Here is a 16919-nt window from a genome sequence, read left to right on the forward strand (position 1 = left end):
TCAGTTGCACAGGATCTGACCGCTGTGAAGAATAGCTCACCAAATTTCCCACTGACATTCACGCATGAGTACAACAAATGATGCTAAAGCTATCTGAGTTCAGTCTCTGGATGGCTGTAGAGTTAGCTAGCAAGGTGTTGGCTATGGACTCCTCAAAACCAGGGCTACAGACTGCGACTGAAATGGTCACAAATACGACCAAAAATAATTGATTGCGACAATAATTTAAAATCTAGTCGCCATTGGCGACATTTGGGTTGGGTGCGTTCATATGCGGTTTCGTCAGATATCATCTTGTGAGTTATTGAATACATCTTTATAGCATGCACAGTGTGTCTCATGCCACTTTACACCCATTCTGTTGTGATGACGAGCTCGCTGCACGCAAAAACAAACCCAGCGCAAGAGAGTCGTGAACAAATTACTCGTTTGAACTGGGTCTTTCATGAATCACCTGAAAAGAACTCAGGAGCTCAGGCTAGCAGTTTGAATCAGATTCACTTTCTCAGCGAATCAGCTGTCAGTGAGCTCACAGCTGGGAGCACAGACATTTCAAAATAAGAGTCCTATGTGTATTTCGGGCTTACTTATAATTAAAAGTACCGTATTGTGTACCACTATGTTTTTCTTCTGGTAATTATTTATTGGATTTGGAGTAGCACAATAAACTGCATCTGGGATTTCATTCAATTTGCACTCTTGTAGTCTCTGTGTCTGGGCCATCACATTCATTGATGCTCAAGAAGACACACGTATGCATACTATACTTTATGTAATTATCTGTAATGTAGATTCTGAAGAGCAGTACTACATAAAATAATAATCTTATCTCTTATATTTGTATAAATTATGAAAGGGGTGTGGACATTTATGAGACAAAAGGGAATGCAAACTTATCTTCTCAACTATGTATACTGTTTATTAAACCTCCTATTAATGGGATAAATATTAATTATCAGCTGTCTTTTCTTCGGCTTTCTATCTTGTTTCTGAACAGCAATCTAAATTGAGCAATTCTGTGATTTGGTGACTACAAACAGCCATTTGGCTCCTTAATGTTTCAGTTTAGGAGCCAGTGGCTCCCAAGTCATTTTTTTTTAGTCTGGAGCCCTGCAAAACACAATGTTGTTTCAGTCGACTTTTTATAGTTAGATCTGACCCCAGTCTGACTAACACTCTCTCAGTCTAACTGCTGCATGCATATTGTTCCTCTCCCTGCTTGTCTGACCATGAGCCACGGACCACAATTAACCCCTACCTCTGCTTTTATAACCATTGCTTTTTAACTGCAAACCTAAGCAATCCTGAATAGCAGAGGTTGAAGGACACTGTCTACACTCAAAGCGACCGGTGACAATCTATCAGCTCTAAGCAGTAGGCTAGGTTTTAGCAATGGGATAATGGACAACACTATATATTTTTCTATTGGAAATCCTTTGGCATAAAAATAGACTTTGCATGGACTATTTTGTATATACATTGAATTATTTAGCAGACAATAAACAACAATGTTAGCAATGCCACAATACTGAATTTCAAGAGTAAACCAGAGTAGTAAAAGCTAGAACTAGAGAAAAGAATGAATCATTTTTTGCTTTTTGTTGTACCTGTTAACAGGACATGCTTTTATTTATGGTTGTGGACTAATAAATGAAATAGCTTACAAAAGAGGGGCATAATTCTCTGTTTAAGAATAGAAAGACAATTTAACATCAGTTTGTAAGTATTGCTTTGACTATGTATAGGCTACATTTTGTGAGAAACAATTTAAATTAGTAGGTCAAAGACCAGAAACATCTCGAGCTGGCTTTGATGTAACTTTGATGTTATTTTTAAATTCATAGCTATTCAATTTGTTAATAAAGTTATCTTATTTTAGACGGACGTGGACAATAAAGTGGCTCGAGGAGTTTTAGAATGCCGAAAAAAGCTGCAGGCGTCCGTCGACTGAATGCTTGTCGCATCAGTTTTAGTGTAGTCTGCTTTGTTATATTGGGAGCAATTTAGTTTTGTCGCTTGTGTCTAGTGTAGACTGGGTTAGTGGTCATGAGGGTTCTCGAAATTTATTTTGGGCCTAGGAAAATGTGTTTTGATTGACGTGTGCACTCATCTCTGGTTTTTGTGCGAGCTGACCCCTTGCTTATGGCGCTCTTTTCTCTTTCTTGCTGCGTTTGGGACTCTGGCTTCCTCTTTCTGTCTTTCTCTCCCCATCCCTCTCTCTATTTCTCTCTCTGTCATGTTGTTGGTGTGAATGGGTGTGTGTCCCGCGCTTTCTCTACTCCTGGCTCCTGTGCATGCATCCTGTTCTAGGGAGAGGGAGTCACTATGCCTACTACTACCGCCACCATGAAGGTAACATACACTTGTCTGCACTTACCCTCCATCAGCTTTACAGTACCACTCTCACAAACACTTCTGAAGTTTGACCTTTTAGTTTTTTAGTTTGTTTTTACCCCAAATGTAACTTGTGGAATTATGTGGTCAGGTTGTTGACACTACGGATTTTCTGGTCAGGCATGTAGTTTTATTGCGCATTGATCCATGTGTTGGTAAAAGTTCCCAGCTCTTAAATCAGTTGCTTATTCACACTCTTATGTAATTGTTAAACACACCCATTGAATATTTAGGTAAGTTACGTTATTGCATTTTATTCATTGCAATATTTTAACTTGCCTTAAAGGGATAGTTCACCCAAAAATGAAAATTCTGTCATCATTTAATATGCTCACCATAATGTCATTCCAAACCATATGATCCTCTTACTTCTGTGGAACACAAAAGGAGAAGTTTAGCATAATGCTATTGCTGCTTTTTCTCTCACAATGAAAGTGCATGGGGAAGGGGGCTGTCAAGCTCAAAAAATTACATAAAAAGCCCCAATGACTCATCCTCTGTTCCAAGTCTTCTAATGCCACACGGGAGTTGAAATTTAAGTTATTTGCTGAAAGTGTTTGCTGCTGCAACAGCTCTCAAATTTCAAATTCTTATTTCCACATATTCAAACTTGGTAGATGGCACATCACAATCAGTTACTAGACATGCAAGAACCAATGCCGTTTGGTGTCATTGATGTCAAACCTGGTGTAAAATGTTTGGACAATCCATATTTGAATATACTTTATGTGAACATTTGGGTTGGGATCGATAATCAGAAAGATTCCCCAGTGATTATCGTAATAAATATCGCCATTTGGAAAAGTGTGAGTGGCAGGCGGGTCTGGCAGACGACATGGTGCAGCAGCTGGCCGTTTGTCGGCAGTGCCCAGCTACGACTCTGGAGGCTGCTCATAATTCTGCAGTGCCACGGAGAGAAACTTGCATAGTTTTCCATTTTATTTGACCAATATCATTTTCTAAGCAGAAAGATTATTTACTCTAGCCATCACTTGATGATATATTATGTATATGCATCTTTCATATAGCCTACACCAGTGTTTCCTGGAGCCACACCAACAGTACACATTTTGGATGTCTCCTTGATCTGACGCATCCATTTCAGGTCTTGGAGTATCTTATAATGAGCTGATGAGTTGAATCAGGTGTGTTAGATTAAGGAGACATCAAAAATCTGTACTATTGGTGTGCCTCCAGGAACAGGGTTGGGAAACACTGGCCTACACAATGTATTTTCAGTAACAGGTATGCCTTTTTGTGGTTTGACTGCTTGAATGAAAAATGATTCAAGGCTACATACAGAGAAATTGCACAATTAATGTCACCATTTCTAATCATTCGGTTTGTGCAGTTACACCAGTTTCATACACTTACCTGCAAACTGCTCAACATCACTTTGTTCATTCTTAAAGAAGTACAAAAACCTTCGTAACTTTTGTGTGAATGGTGACTAGATTCACAACTACCACCTACAGCATCGATACATCCTGTGTGACAGTTATACCTGTGCCTTTTCCTACCCATGATCGGCTTCAGTAAATGTTATATCACCATCTTGTGGTCTCCCAAAGCTATCACAAATTAGGCTTCTAATTTAAATGTTGGCTAATGTTAATATATTGACAGTATTGTAGTGTTAATATATCACGTGGCTTGAGCGCATTACCGCGGAGACATAGCTTGTGTGGAGGCTTCACGTTATTCTCCACGTCATCCATGCACAACTCACCACGCACCCCACCGAAAGCGAGTACCACACATTATAGCAACCATGAGGAGGTTACCCCATGTGACTCTACCCTCCCTAGCAACTGGCCAATTTGGTTGCTTAGGAGACCTGACTAGAGTCACTCAGCACGCCCTGGATTCGAACTCGCTACTCCAGGGGTGGTAGTCAGCGTCTTTACTTGCTGAGCTACCCAGGCCCCCCAGAATTTTCATTTAAATAAACTATCCCTTAAAGAATGCAAACCATTCTTACATTTCAGTAAGTTGTTATTTAAACTCTAGTACAAGGATATTTTTGCCGTCTGATATTTTTAAACTCTGCTAGCCCCCACCCCATAACTCCTATTTACCAAATCATCTCACTAATTTCAGCTTTAAACTATTAATCAAACCATTGCATCATCATCTACTGTATAACCACCCAGAATATCCTGAAAAACTTTCTTAGGTGCCATTGTTTTTCAGACAGCTCCATGAATTGTTTCCTTGCCAAGAAAGGATAACACATTATCTACTGTGCCATATTTGAGGAATGTTCTTTATAATTATCAGCAATAGTTTGGCCAAACATTACAGCACAGAAACAAGTGTTTATGGATTGTGTCCCAAAGTACATGTGCTTGTGTTTAAAATGTATACTGTAAGTAAAACTAAAAATATGTGAGTGTGAGTGTGTCTCACTGCTGTGTGGCTGCTCTTCAGACGGATCGGACTCCAGGGATAAACCCAAACTCTACAGACTGCAGCACAGCGTCACTGAGGTCGGATCTGACCGGAGTGAAGATGGAAACATCCAGGTAGGGAAAACACTAGGGATGTGTAGAACTTCCTATTTTCAATAGCAACAAATTAGTGGGTTCTCCTTAGCATTTTGTTTTAAGAAAGCCTTGTATAATTAGGCTGGATTCAGGTTTACTTGGCCCTGATTGGACATGTTCCTGCATTCAAAAACAACTAGAGAGAGCGCAATGGAATGAAACAGTGGCATAAGTTGGGTTGGATATTTTTTTAATTTTTTTAAACCATTTCCGTTAAAAGTCTTAATGCAACACTTGTTGTGGGAAGCTAAAAAAAAAAAAAAAACAGCACAAAGAACAATGTAGTAGCCAAAGATGTGTTCATTAAAAGTACAACTGCTAAAAATATTGAAACTGAAATAAATATGTAGATATTTAAAAAAATCTAGATAAATTAGTCAACTTCACTAAATGACTAGCAGGTTGGATGACTAGTTTCTAGCAAATGCGCCAAATGGAAAGTTTTATAACACTCATGTATATGTGTGTGTGTGTGGATATACTGTGTGTGTGTGTGTGTGTGTGTGTGTGTGTGTATATATATATATATATATATATATATATATATATATATATATATATATATATATATATATATATATATATATGTATGTATATGTGTGTGTGTATTTCGGCATTCATTCAGATAATTAACTTCTGTGAAAGATGAAACATTTTGTATGAAAGATCTTTTACGAATGTCTTTTGTTGTATAATGGATTAAATAGATTTCTAAACAGTATATGAAATCTATGAAATAATTCCATAGATGTGTAAACCTTGCTTAATTTTTCTGCCCGCAGCTGTTTGGGCCTGGAATTCTTCCTCATCACTGTGACCTAATGTATGCGGATGGGCTGGTGGCCGTGACCCCGGTTAGTTTGGATGCTGAGACATTCGTGGATGGACAGCAGATCTCTGACACTACGGTGCTGCGCAGCGGTGTGACCCTCCAGTTTGGAGCCACTCACGTCTTTAAATTTGTGGACCCCAGCTATGACCACAGCATGTCCAAGCGAGACCCAGGGCCCATGATGAAGGGCAGACACAAATCAGGGTGAGTCATATTCCTTGAACATAAATTTTACTAAATAAATTGCTATTTAACCATATACAACCTGATTAGAATTATGTTTAATTGAATTGCACTGGTGAAAATAGAATAGAGATATAATATGAATAGAATAAAGTGTTTAATATAGCCCCTTAATGTATAATGTGGCACTGTTGCTCATTAGATGTTTTGCACTTTGCACATTAGATGGCAGTATTTACATCAAGTGTCCAACAGCATGTGTGTATAATCTTGTCTTTGACTCTTTTTGTTTATGATGTGCATATCTGTAAAACACTTCATCAGTCTGAATGCAACCAGTGCGAGTTGTGCTGTGGGATGCTTTGCTGCCATGGCAACAGCAGTTCTGCAGGTTTTGCAGGCATGGATGCGGGTGTCCTCTGCAGTGCCTGTCCCAGATGGTTTCTAGAGAGGGCATCTTTAAATACAGCCTTCACTTTGAGAAATGCTTGAGTAGTGACAGGAGAGAGTGAATGGAAGGTTATGTTGGCCACAAGCGGAGAAAGACTGTATATTATATGATCAGTGTGGGATGGAGAGGGGTGTGTCACTGTGTCACTGCAGAGAGAAACTCAGTGCGTGTTAGAGACAGGGTGGAGAGTAGTGGCACTCCCACAAACACACACATGCAGGCTTCATCATAGTCTACTATACAACATATCAGACAGTGAAGAAAGAAGTGCAGAGTTGTCGTGGTGAGTAGATCCACATTTTCTGTGCATTTTCTGCAGTTTGATGCGAGTGACATGGTTACCATGAAGGTTTCATGTACTTGTACTTTTACCTAACAAACTTTGCTTTGATCATAAGCTTGTTATTGCATGTTTTTATATGGGCTTTTGATGTTTTGTTTTTATAAGCATAAAATGGCGATTTACACATTTCGGTTCTTTAAACTGATAAACGCAAATGTAGTGTTGAATAGTTTTGTAATAGTAATAGTAGTTGTAATTAAAGTAATATCTGTAGAGCAGGGTGATATATGATTAGCGGTAAACCAATGTCTTTTTATTTATTTATTTTTTTATACAGCAAATGCCAATTTCTAGAGAACAAGTTGGCTGATATAATGGCAACATATGTGTACTACAGTTTAATGACAGCAAATTAGGTGCTGAAATGAAGTGAACATTGATTTTAAACAACATAAAATTCACTAAAATATTTAAATAGAAATAATCTATTGACTAAGACTGTTGTAAGATTTTATAATAGAGATATAGTCAAGCCATTTTTATTTGTATTTCACAACACACATCGTTTCAAAGCAGCTTTACAGAAAATCATGCTTTAAGAAAATTTCAGGAAATGAAACTGTAATATCTAAAATATTATATTACTTTTACATGCATATTTAACAAGTTATTCGTAGTAAAGCAAAGTGTTTTAAAAATTAGTTTGCACATTTTTATATATATATATATAAGTAATATTTTTTAATATTTTAAATTCATCTTTAAGAACAGTCTCTAATGTGTTTCTGAAATTTGCAGATTTTTTTTCTTCTTTAAAACCCCAAAAAATATGCTAAAAATTATAATTTTGGTATACTTTTTATACAAAAATAAAAAGTATACCAAAATTATAATTTTTAGCATATTGTATCAGTGATATTGCATTATGTTGGCCAACAGCCACCCTTCTTTCTAGACATCGGCATTGTTATAGGCTGCTGAAACATATTAGTATTGGTTTATTTTGGAACTGACGCAAGTGCATTGTAGCACTTCAGTTAATCAGCCAAGCAGACATGGTTATCAAACAACAGCGATAATCTTTAATTGGCCAAATAAACCATCTGTACAATATATTGGTCTAAATATTTTGAGCCATGCCAAATGTAGCCAATGTTGCTCCATCTGAATTTGTTTCATTCCTGTTTCTTGTGTTATGGCTTCTTTAGTGTGTGTGTGTACCATGCATATCCCGTTGGAGAGCATGTGAATGTATTATTAAATATGCGTTCATTACAGGACACTTCAGGGCATTTGTTCCTAGTGTCCCCGTCCTTTCAGAGACACTGATTAGGTTCATTTCCTGCATTAATTTGATGTTAAAACATATCATCTCTTAGGTAACAGGCTTGTGGCAGTAAGCAGAAATCTCTCATCTGATGTCCTGATGTTGTTCAGGATTACAGCTGTGCTCATTCCAGGACAGTGAGGCATGCAGATAGGAAAGATCAGACAGTGTGGTCATGAGTGGGTCAGACGAGAGCTCAGGCCTTTAAAATCTGATTTCTCTGGTCTTATCTTTTTGAAATATTAAAGTATGTCAAAGATTGTGGGCTAGATAGAAGTCATGTATTTTCATGATAATAATAAAATGAAATGTTCTGTAATACAGTGCCACTTTTTTGAAAACTAGATCTTGCAGTATTTGATATCAATACCAGTGAAATTTCAAATGATACGATACCAGTTTCAATACCATGGCAAAAACGAATTTGCTATTGAATATACTCCTTTGTAGAAAGTATCGGTAGTACAGGTATAATATTATTATTATTTATTTTAGAATCGACTTGGTACTGTATGGAGCTAAAATCATGACTAAAGTCTTTGATGCATAAAAGCATGTTGAATTGCTCTAATCGAAAAAATAAATGCATTGAATTATCAGTGCTTGCATTTAAATGCATTGAATTTACAGTGCTTTTAAATCTGTTGTATTTACAATGATTGGATTTTGGGAGGCTGAATTTGAACAAAGTTGTATTTAAGCATTGAATATTTTATTTGGAAACATTTCACAAATAATTTCATTATTAAAAATGAAATCATAAATATTCACCTTCCAAAGTTCATTTCCAAAATATTCAGTTCATTTGAAAATACAATCTGGATTTTTTGACAAAATTCAGCCCGTTAAACTTCGCTTAATAAAATTCATTTCCTCAAATTCAGTGGTTCAAATTCAGAACATTTCTTTATTCATTATTTATTCAGTTTCCAGTAAAAGAAACAAACTTTTGGCTACATTAGAGACGCTTATTAGGATTCATGTTGCGTGCGTTCACATACATGCATTTCTATCATTAATCTCTATAAAGGTGAGCATCAATCTGAAACCCCATTTTACCAAAGTCATCATAATTTAATTAAATGCTGTGATCATCATTAACTTTTGGCTTCTCAACAAGGTTACTTATAATTTCCAAGCTTGTCAGTATTTCTGCATTATTGTCATGTTGAGAAGACAAACTCCTGAACATATTGGCCAAGGTTTCAGCGTTGGACCGGATAGCTCCCGTAACGAAGTATTCTACTTTATAACGAGTAATCTAAGTGCCGTTTTGGGAAACAGGCGTTACTCTGTTACAATTTTCCCCATCTAGGGGTGAGGGAGATAGTAACAAGGTAAAAATAAATTTAAATAAATCGATAAATGGAGTATAAAATTAATTTCTAGTCTCCGGCCCCAGCACAATACACACAAATAAACAACGGTCAGTTCAAATATTGAGTTATTTATTTTGTATAACAATAATGGGAATATCATAAACTTCTGGAGGGGATACAAGCCAAAACAAACATAATGTTCTCTTGAGAGGGAAAAAGATTACTTGCCTAAAAAGAAACAAAAGAAAAACACACTTTCCTTTCTCCCTCTCTATGAATAAACAGGAGAAAATATTTATTAAATAAATCTGCACCCACCTCCCCACTAAATTTCCCAATATATTAAACAAATCTTCTAACTAAATTATAACAGGTAAACAAGATAATTAAGAATATAGTTTGTCAACAACAGACTAACACCAGCACAGCTGAAAAAGACACCAGAGACGAAACTCTCCTGTGAAGGATAAACGCTCAACTCTGTTCTTGCGGTCACTCGCAGTGCAACCTCTATATACGGCTTACAACCAATGCTGCCAATGCATGCCTCTCTTCTCTCCTTCTTATGTGAGCCACAGTCCTCTTAGCGGCCAATCACAGCAGGCAGGACTCCGATGGTAACGGGAAACAGATGGCAGTAATTAGTACCTGCTCGGAGGAAAGTGGGAGAGACAAAAGGAAAAACTGACAGATAGAACACACCCAAATAGTGACAATTCACACACCACAAACACAGATGTAAATAAATACATCCAGGGATGTAACAATGTAAAATAATGAGCGGCGTTAATTAAGATGATCATAAAAGCTCAAGTTGCAACTTGTTATCGGGAAACTTGGCCTATATTATTCGTATTGTTGTAAAAAAATACACATTAATTTATTCTCATTTATCCTATGTAAGGTCGCAATGTTATTGGAGCCTATCCTAGGGACATGTAATTTTTATCAGCGAAATCGTAAGGATTCATACGACTTTTCTAAATTTGGCTAATTCATGTGATATCGTTCTCGTATGAGTTCGTACGACTTTCACTACAGTCAGTGACGTCGCTGGATATCGTTTCCATCTAATACGCGACAATTACTTGCTTCTCTCGCACACAACAGCTTCCTGTCATGTTTACACACTACTGATCAGTTAAGTTTAGATAAGAGGTTTGGGTTAGGGCATGCAAAACTCACACTTCTGTGTTACACATCCAGGCATTTGCACATGATGAAATTGCTCAAATTTGTACGAACAGATGAATTCATACCAAATAGTCAACGCGTAAAATATGTACGAATTTTCATGATACTGGGTTGTTTATCTAACATTAGAAAAGCTGAAAATGAGCTTTGACTTTCACAAATGAATATCATGGCAAATGTCTCTACTAGTAATTAATAATATGTTAGCCTAGATAAGATTATTTGAATGTTTATTAAGTTTATGTCTGTCTATACATTACTGAATTTAAAAATCCTCGACTGTGTAGTCTTTTTTTTTTTTTTTTTTTTTTTTTTTATAACTTCAGCACCGGACATTAATATGCAGATATTGATGTAGTTCAAGAAACACAATAAATAAATAAACAAATATATAAATAAATAAAACAAGGTTCAGTTTTCACCATGTTATGTTAGATAAAAAAAAATTACTAAAAAAAATAAAAACATGTTCCAGCAAATCATAATGGAATGATTGCATCTTACATATTAATTTAATAAACTGTGGTCACCATACTTCATTATATGTATGTCTATACATAGCAATCGTGATTCAGCGCTGGTTCTAGACATTGAGAGGCCCAAGGCATCATTTCTTTTGGAGGCCCCCCAAATGGTTGGTTGATTTATTTATTTATTTTTATTATTATTATTATTTGCTTTTTATTATTTAATATGGCATGACATACAACAAACTGGTAGCTTGTTCAAATAATCACTTTAACAATCTGTCTAAAGCAATACACTGTTAAAAATGTCTGTAATTTTAACAGTAAAAGACTGTAAATATGCTACAGAATAAAACGTTAATTAACGAGTATTAACTGTAAAATATACAGCAAAACATTTTTGTATATATTTTAAGACAATACAGTAGTTTGTCAAATAAAATGTTTGTACAAATTAAATTTTTTAGATATAAAAATGATTTTCCTATATAATTAATGGTAAAAATTTACATTGTTTAACGAGAGAGTACATATACTTGTTACAGTAAATTATTGTTAAAATTACAGTAAAAAACAATAATCGGGCGTTCCCACAATTCCCTGCATGACCCATCATATTTCATCATATTTTATGGGAATAGTTGTTTCTTCTTATTTTTAATATCAGTTATGTACGTTGGGGTGTTCTGTGTCATATTTGATGTAGTTTAATGTTTATTGCATTATTTTAATTTCACATGTGTTACCCTGATGGTGTTTACTGTTAATATTTTTATTAACATTTATTATATATTATATTCATTATAATGTTATTATATTAATTACTAATTACTTAATTACATTAATTAATTAATTATCTTTCAACTACTAATATGGGACGTAACTCCCTGCTTAACCACCATAGTAAGATGCATCATTGGAGAAATTAACTAGCTAGTCACGACTGTTTCCCGAAACCGTAGTTACTAAGTCGCACATCTATCGTTCGTACCACGATGGTTCAACAACATAGAACTGTCGTTAATGACGTTACACAGGGGGTGGAGTTATGACTAATATTTAGCATTTTATTTGATCACCTCTCAATTTCTCCTGCTCTTGTTTTTGCGTACAGCTCATTAAATTATGGATTTCGTCTCTTGAGCGTGGCTGCGTGATACAGCACAGAAGGAACATTACCTCCACCCAGAACACGTGTCCGAGATTTTGCGATGGCAAAGTAGACATCAGATGCAGTTTTTTGTTTTTGTTTTCAACGCTGTTAATATGCTACACTTGGATTTTTCAAGATAGAAACAAAGATTATCGCTCACATGTGAATGGGTTCAAATTTCTGGTCGCAAGTTTTTAATTACAAATGTGAGAGCACTGCACAATGAGCCTTGTTTCCCAAAAGCATTGTAAGCCAGGTAACAGGAATGTACGCGATGTGAATCATAAGGGGTTCTCACGTAGCCTAAAGTTTTTTGTCTGGAAACTCAACAAATACACTGAACTGGATATTAAAATGATGGACATCAGTACTGAACTACTCATAGACCGGTCTAAATATGAATAAATCATCTGGTTAGAGTTTAGTGTACTTGTAGCATTACTGCCATTATGCATAATGCAATTTATTACTGCCTTGTAAAAAGACTGTATGTGAGCCAATTTGAACCAGCCGTTGGAGGAAGAAAGAAGAGGAGGAGGATGAAGACAGAGAGAGAGAAAGAATCTCTCATTGCACATTCTCACTCTAATCTCCTCTGTTAACCATATTTTAATTATTTATTAAGGCATATTTATTTCAGTTTTAAACTGCATGATCACATTACTCACATGTCTTCTTAATCTGTTTAATAATAGTTGATGTTATTAATAATAAGAATAAGAATAGGCTAATAATAGTAATAATAATAATGCATAAAATAGATATAAAAATGGATGAATAGATAAAAAAAAATCAGAGAGAACAGAAAAATGTCCATGTCTTGGTTTCCCGATAATGTTGCAACTTAAGTTTTACAATCATCTTAACTAATGTTGCTCATTATTTTATGATAGAGTTATGCCTGTTTCCCAAACCAGTCCAGCACTTGGATTGCTCGTTATAAATTAAAACTTCATAAACTTTGTTGCGGGAGCTGTCCGGTCCAACGCTGAAACCTTGGCCAGTATGTTCAGGAGTTTGTCTTCTCAACATGACAATAATTAAGAAATACTGACAAGCTTGGAAATTATAAGTAACTTTGTTGAGACGCCAAAAGTTAATGATGATCACAGCATTTAATTAAATTAAATAATGATGACTTTGGTAAAATGGGGTTTCAGATCGATGCTCACCTTTATAGAGATTAATGATAGAAATGCATGTATGTGAACGCACGCAACATGAATCCTAATAAGCGTCTCTAATGTAGCCAAAACTATGTTTCTTTTGCTGGAAACTGAATGCACACGGTATTGTCATTTTTCTATTTTATAAAATGCATCACACATTTAATGCTTTTCCTAAATTAAGTTTTGAATCGGTAAATGTAAAAGCCTGGTGTAGTACTTTTTGTCGGTGCACATTGTCCCTTCATTTACCTGTGCATTTGTCTTCTGGATTTTGGAAAATAATTAGGTAACGTTCTAAAATGAATGAATCAAATTTTATTAAAAAATATTAAGCCTAATATTTGGACATATTTACAGGCCTACCAACACTAAAAGTGTCATTAATTTGTGTAGGCTACTAAATTCATTATAATGTAATGCTGGGCTAAATAGAAAAGAAATTTAGCACTAAAAAATGGTTACATTTGTGAAAGGCAATTGTAAAAGTTACAAATAATGTCACTTTATTGTGCTTCAGTTCTTGAACACAATTTTCCCTATAGGCACACCTAAAGTCTTGTTTCTGGCTTTCCAATTATCCAAATATATCAATGCAAGTTATTGAATGTTCCTTATTCACTGATAAACTGTGAAAAATGCAAGAAAGATACATTTAAGTTGCACTTATGATTTAGTTTTATGTTACTATAGTGATGTTTTTTGGGAAACACGCCGTAGAGATTATGTACTACTTTAGTGATACTAACGTTCTAGTGCCTCGGGAAACCCAGCCATGGACAAATAAATGAAATGAGACTCAAACATCTGAGTTATGTAAGAACCTGGACAATGTATCGGCAATCTTTTTATAAACATTTTTATAAGCCAATGCATTCCACATACTGCTCTGCGCTTCACTACAACGTAAATGCATCCGCTTCACGTGGTCCAGTGGGTCACGCTGTGTGCAGCTTTGCCACACCTTTTGATAGAGATTTGATAGCTGTCAGCTAAATAAAACAGACTGTGTGTCTAAGAAGTAGGTCAAGTAATTTTGAGTGCATATGCGAGGGACATCAGTAGGCTATTTCTAAAACAGACAATTAATATTTCTCTGGCACATGTAGGTTACAGAATCCATGCCTACGCAGAAGAATTTTGGCACGAAGCCCTGTCTATAGACCCTTCCCTGACTAGTCCGGTTTGTTTCACAGGCATTCCTTAGTCCGGATGTTTGATGAGAGAGAGGTAATATGTAGTTGTAATAAAAGTTGAGCAATGGTGGATAATTATTCTGCACGGCATTGAGGAACTGATGATGACGCGGGTTGACCAATCAGTGGAAAGGTGTGTTTCATGCCCACCCACATGCACAAATCAAATATTTGTCTATTTTCTACCCATGAACAATTTTGAAAAACAAACTATCAAAACGTACGTGGCTGTTCTCTCTACCTGTAGCTTTGGTCTTCAGCAGTCAAAACACAATCGCATTGCACCACCTACTGGTGAGAACGAATAGCACCAGGTTGAGATTGTGAATCGTAATCTGCTGCTTTTCCTGAGCTTCCCGGATGTGAAAGGTTGAATTTCTAACCGAATTTGAACCACTGAATTTGAGGAAGAGATTTTTATTAAGCGAAATATAACGGGCTGAATTTTACCTGTCGAAAAATCTAGATGGTATTTTCAAATGAAGTGAATATTTGGGAAATGAACTTTGGAAGGTGAATATTTATTATTGAATTTTTAATGAAATTAGTTGTGAAATGTTTCTAAATGAAATATCAATGCTTAAAAATACAACTTTGTTACAATTCAGCCTCCCAGAATGCAAGCACTGTTAATACAACGCATTTAAATGCAAGCACTGATAATAAAATACATTTATTTTTTCGATTAGAGCAATTCAGCATGCTTTTATGCTTCAAAGACTTTAGACATGAATATACAGTCATAATCACTGATGTACCAGTGATTATGACATCCCTGTTCATTCATTGTAATATTCATATGTTTACTTTTAGTTTATAAGTTCCAGAAAATTCTTAACTCTGCTTATTTTTAAAAAATAGTTAAAAACCCTTCAGTAATGGCAGTTGCTGATGGCGCCTGTGTGCACGGAGACTTAGTGCTTTTGCCCATCTGGTTGACTGCTGTTACACACAGTAGCATTTTGCTGCCTTTTAATTTAGTCATAAAATGATGCCACTACTTTCAGTTTGTATAATTTTGTTAAAACACTGTGTGGGTGTATATTTAGGATGCTCATTCATTTAGGCTGTTAACAATGTCCGGCACACCATTGATTTGTCTGCTGTGTGTGTTAATGTGTGCATGCATCCGGCTGTGGGACGCTGTTTTTGTTTGACTTTCTTAGTAGCTCAGGTGTTATGTAATTGTGTGTTATAGAAGGTGTGTAGGTGGTTATAAATGGCGTGTTTGTCTTAGTATGTTTGGATAATGTTGCCATGGATAGTGTTTACTATGACATCTATTGAAAAGATTGCTTTTTCCAGCAGAATCCCTGGGTCTAACCTTGTTCCCTGCTTTTTCCCCCCTCTTTTTTTGGTCTCTCTTCTTGTCCTTCAGGAGTGTCCCAGAGACGACCTTTGAACTTCACGGGGACATTCACAGTGGCTCTGCACTACCTACAAGCAAGGTGTCGTATCTGCCAGGCTTTTTCAGATCTGTGTGTGTGTTTGCGTGTGATGAGATATATCTTAAATGAGGAATATTTGATGGTTTCAGAGCTCAGGGAAGCTGGAGATGGAGCGTTCAGGAAACGGTAGTGAAAGAGGTCTGGTTAAACCCATGATCAGAGGAGAACAGCAGGAATTCAGCAAACATGACGGAAGGTAAGAATTCAACCAGCTCTGTGTGCTTATACTGTAGTAGGGTCATAGTGAGGCTTGCATGGAATCTGCACCCAGAAAGTTTAAATGCCAGCATTTACAAGAATTTAACTTTTTCTTTTTTGTTTTTCTTTTACATGTATTTCATAATGCTTTCTGCAATCAGTTAGTGTGTATTATTCCACTCACCTCTGTCTAACATTTTTTTATCTTATTAAAATACAACTTGCAATGACATTCGTAACACTTGTGGTGATTTCCATGTGCAACAGATAATTAAAATAATTTTTTTTCATCAGGATTTCATTTGTTTTGGGTGAATATTATTTTGATATTATTTTCCCCCGCCCATGCAGCCTTTTAATTAAAAGATTATGAAAATAAACCTTTTTGCCACATGGGATCTGTGGACTGAAATACAAATCTAACAAAACACTTTTTTATTATTATTACAAAAAAAATAAAAAATAAAAATACATAATAATTTTATATATTTAAACATTTTTTATAACCTTTGGTAATTTGTTGTGTGGGGGTGTGTGTGTGTGTGTGTGTGTATGTATATGTATATATATATATATATATATATATATATATATATATATATATATATATATATATATAATTTTCAAAATAAACAACCTCTGATATGCTTGAACAGCAATTTTAAAGGATGCCTCGTTCACTGATTTCAGGACCATGGCAGTTGAAAGTGACTCAATTTAAAGCTTAAAAAAGGACCCCCAAAGTGTCAAAGTAGTCTATGT

General features: G+C 35.7%; 1 protein-coding gene across 17 annotated transcripts in view; it reads left to right on the forward strand.

Moving 5' to 3' along the window:
- Positions 1-16919, forward strand: part of LOC127409839 (afadin-like) — a 195212-nt gene that overhangs the window by 110394 nt on the left and 67899 nt on the right. For 12 of the 17 annotated variants that reach the window (XM_051644699.1, XM_051644700.1, XM_051644701.1 and 9 more), the window contains exons 9-13: positions 2311-2352; positions 4825-4919; positions 5723-5976; positions 15890-15959; positions 16049-16155. In XM_051644699.1, coding sequence (XP_051500659.1) covers positions 2311-2352; positions 4825-4919; positions 5723-5976; positions 15890-15959; positions 16049-16155 — 568 coding nt within the window. The remainder of the gene's footprint in view (positions 1-2310; positions 2353-4824; positions 4920-5722; positions 5977-15889; positions 15960-16048; positions 16156-16919) is intronic. The other 5 variants (XM_051644702.1, XM_051644712.1, XM_051644703.1 and 2 more) reach the window with 1 other exon arrangement.

The sequence above is a fragment of the Myxocyprinus asiaticus genome, chromosome 19 (assembly GCF_019703515.2).
Source record: "Myxocyprinus asiaticus isolate MX2 ecotype Aquarium Trade chromosome 19, UBuf_Myxa_2, whole genome shotgun sequence".
NCBI classification, from domain to species: Eukaryota; Metazoa; Chordata; class Actinopteri; order Cypriniformes; family Catostomidae; genus Myxocyprinus; species Myxocyprinus asiaticus.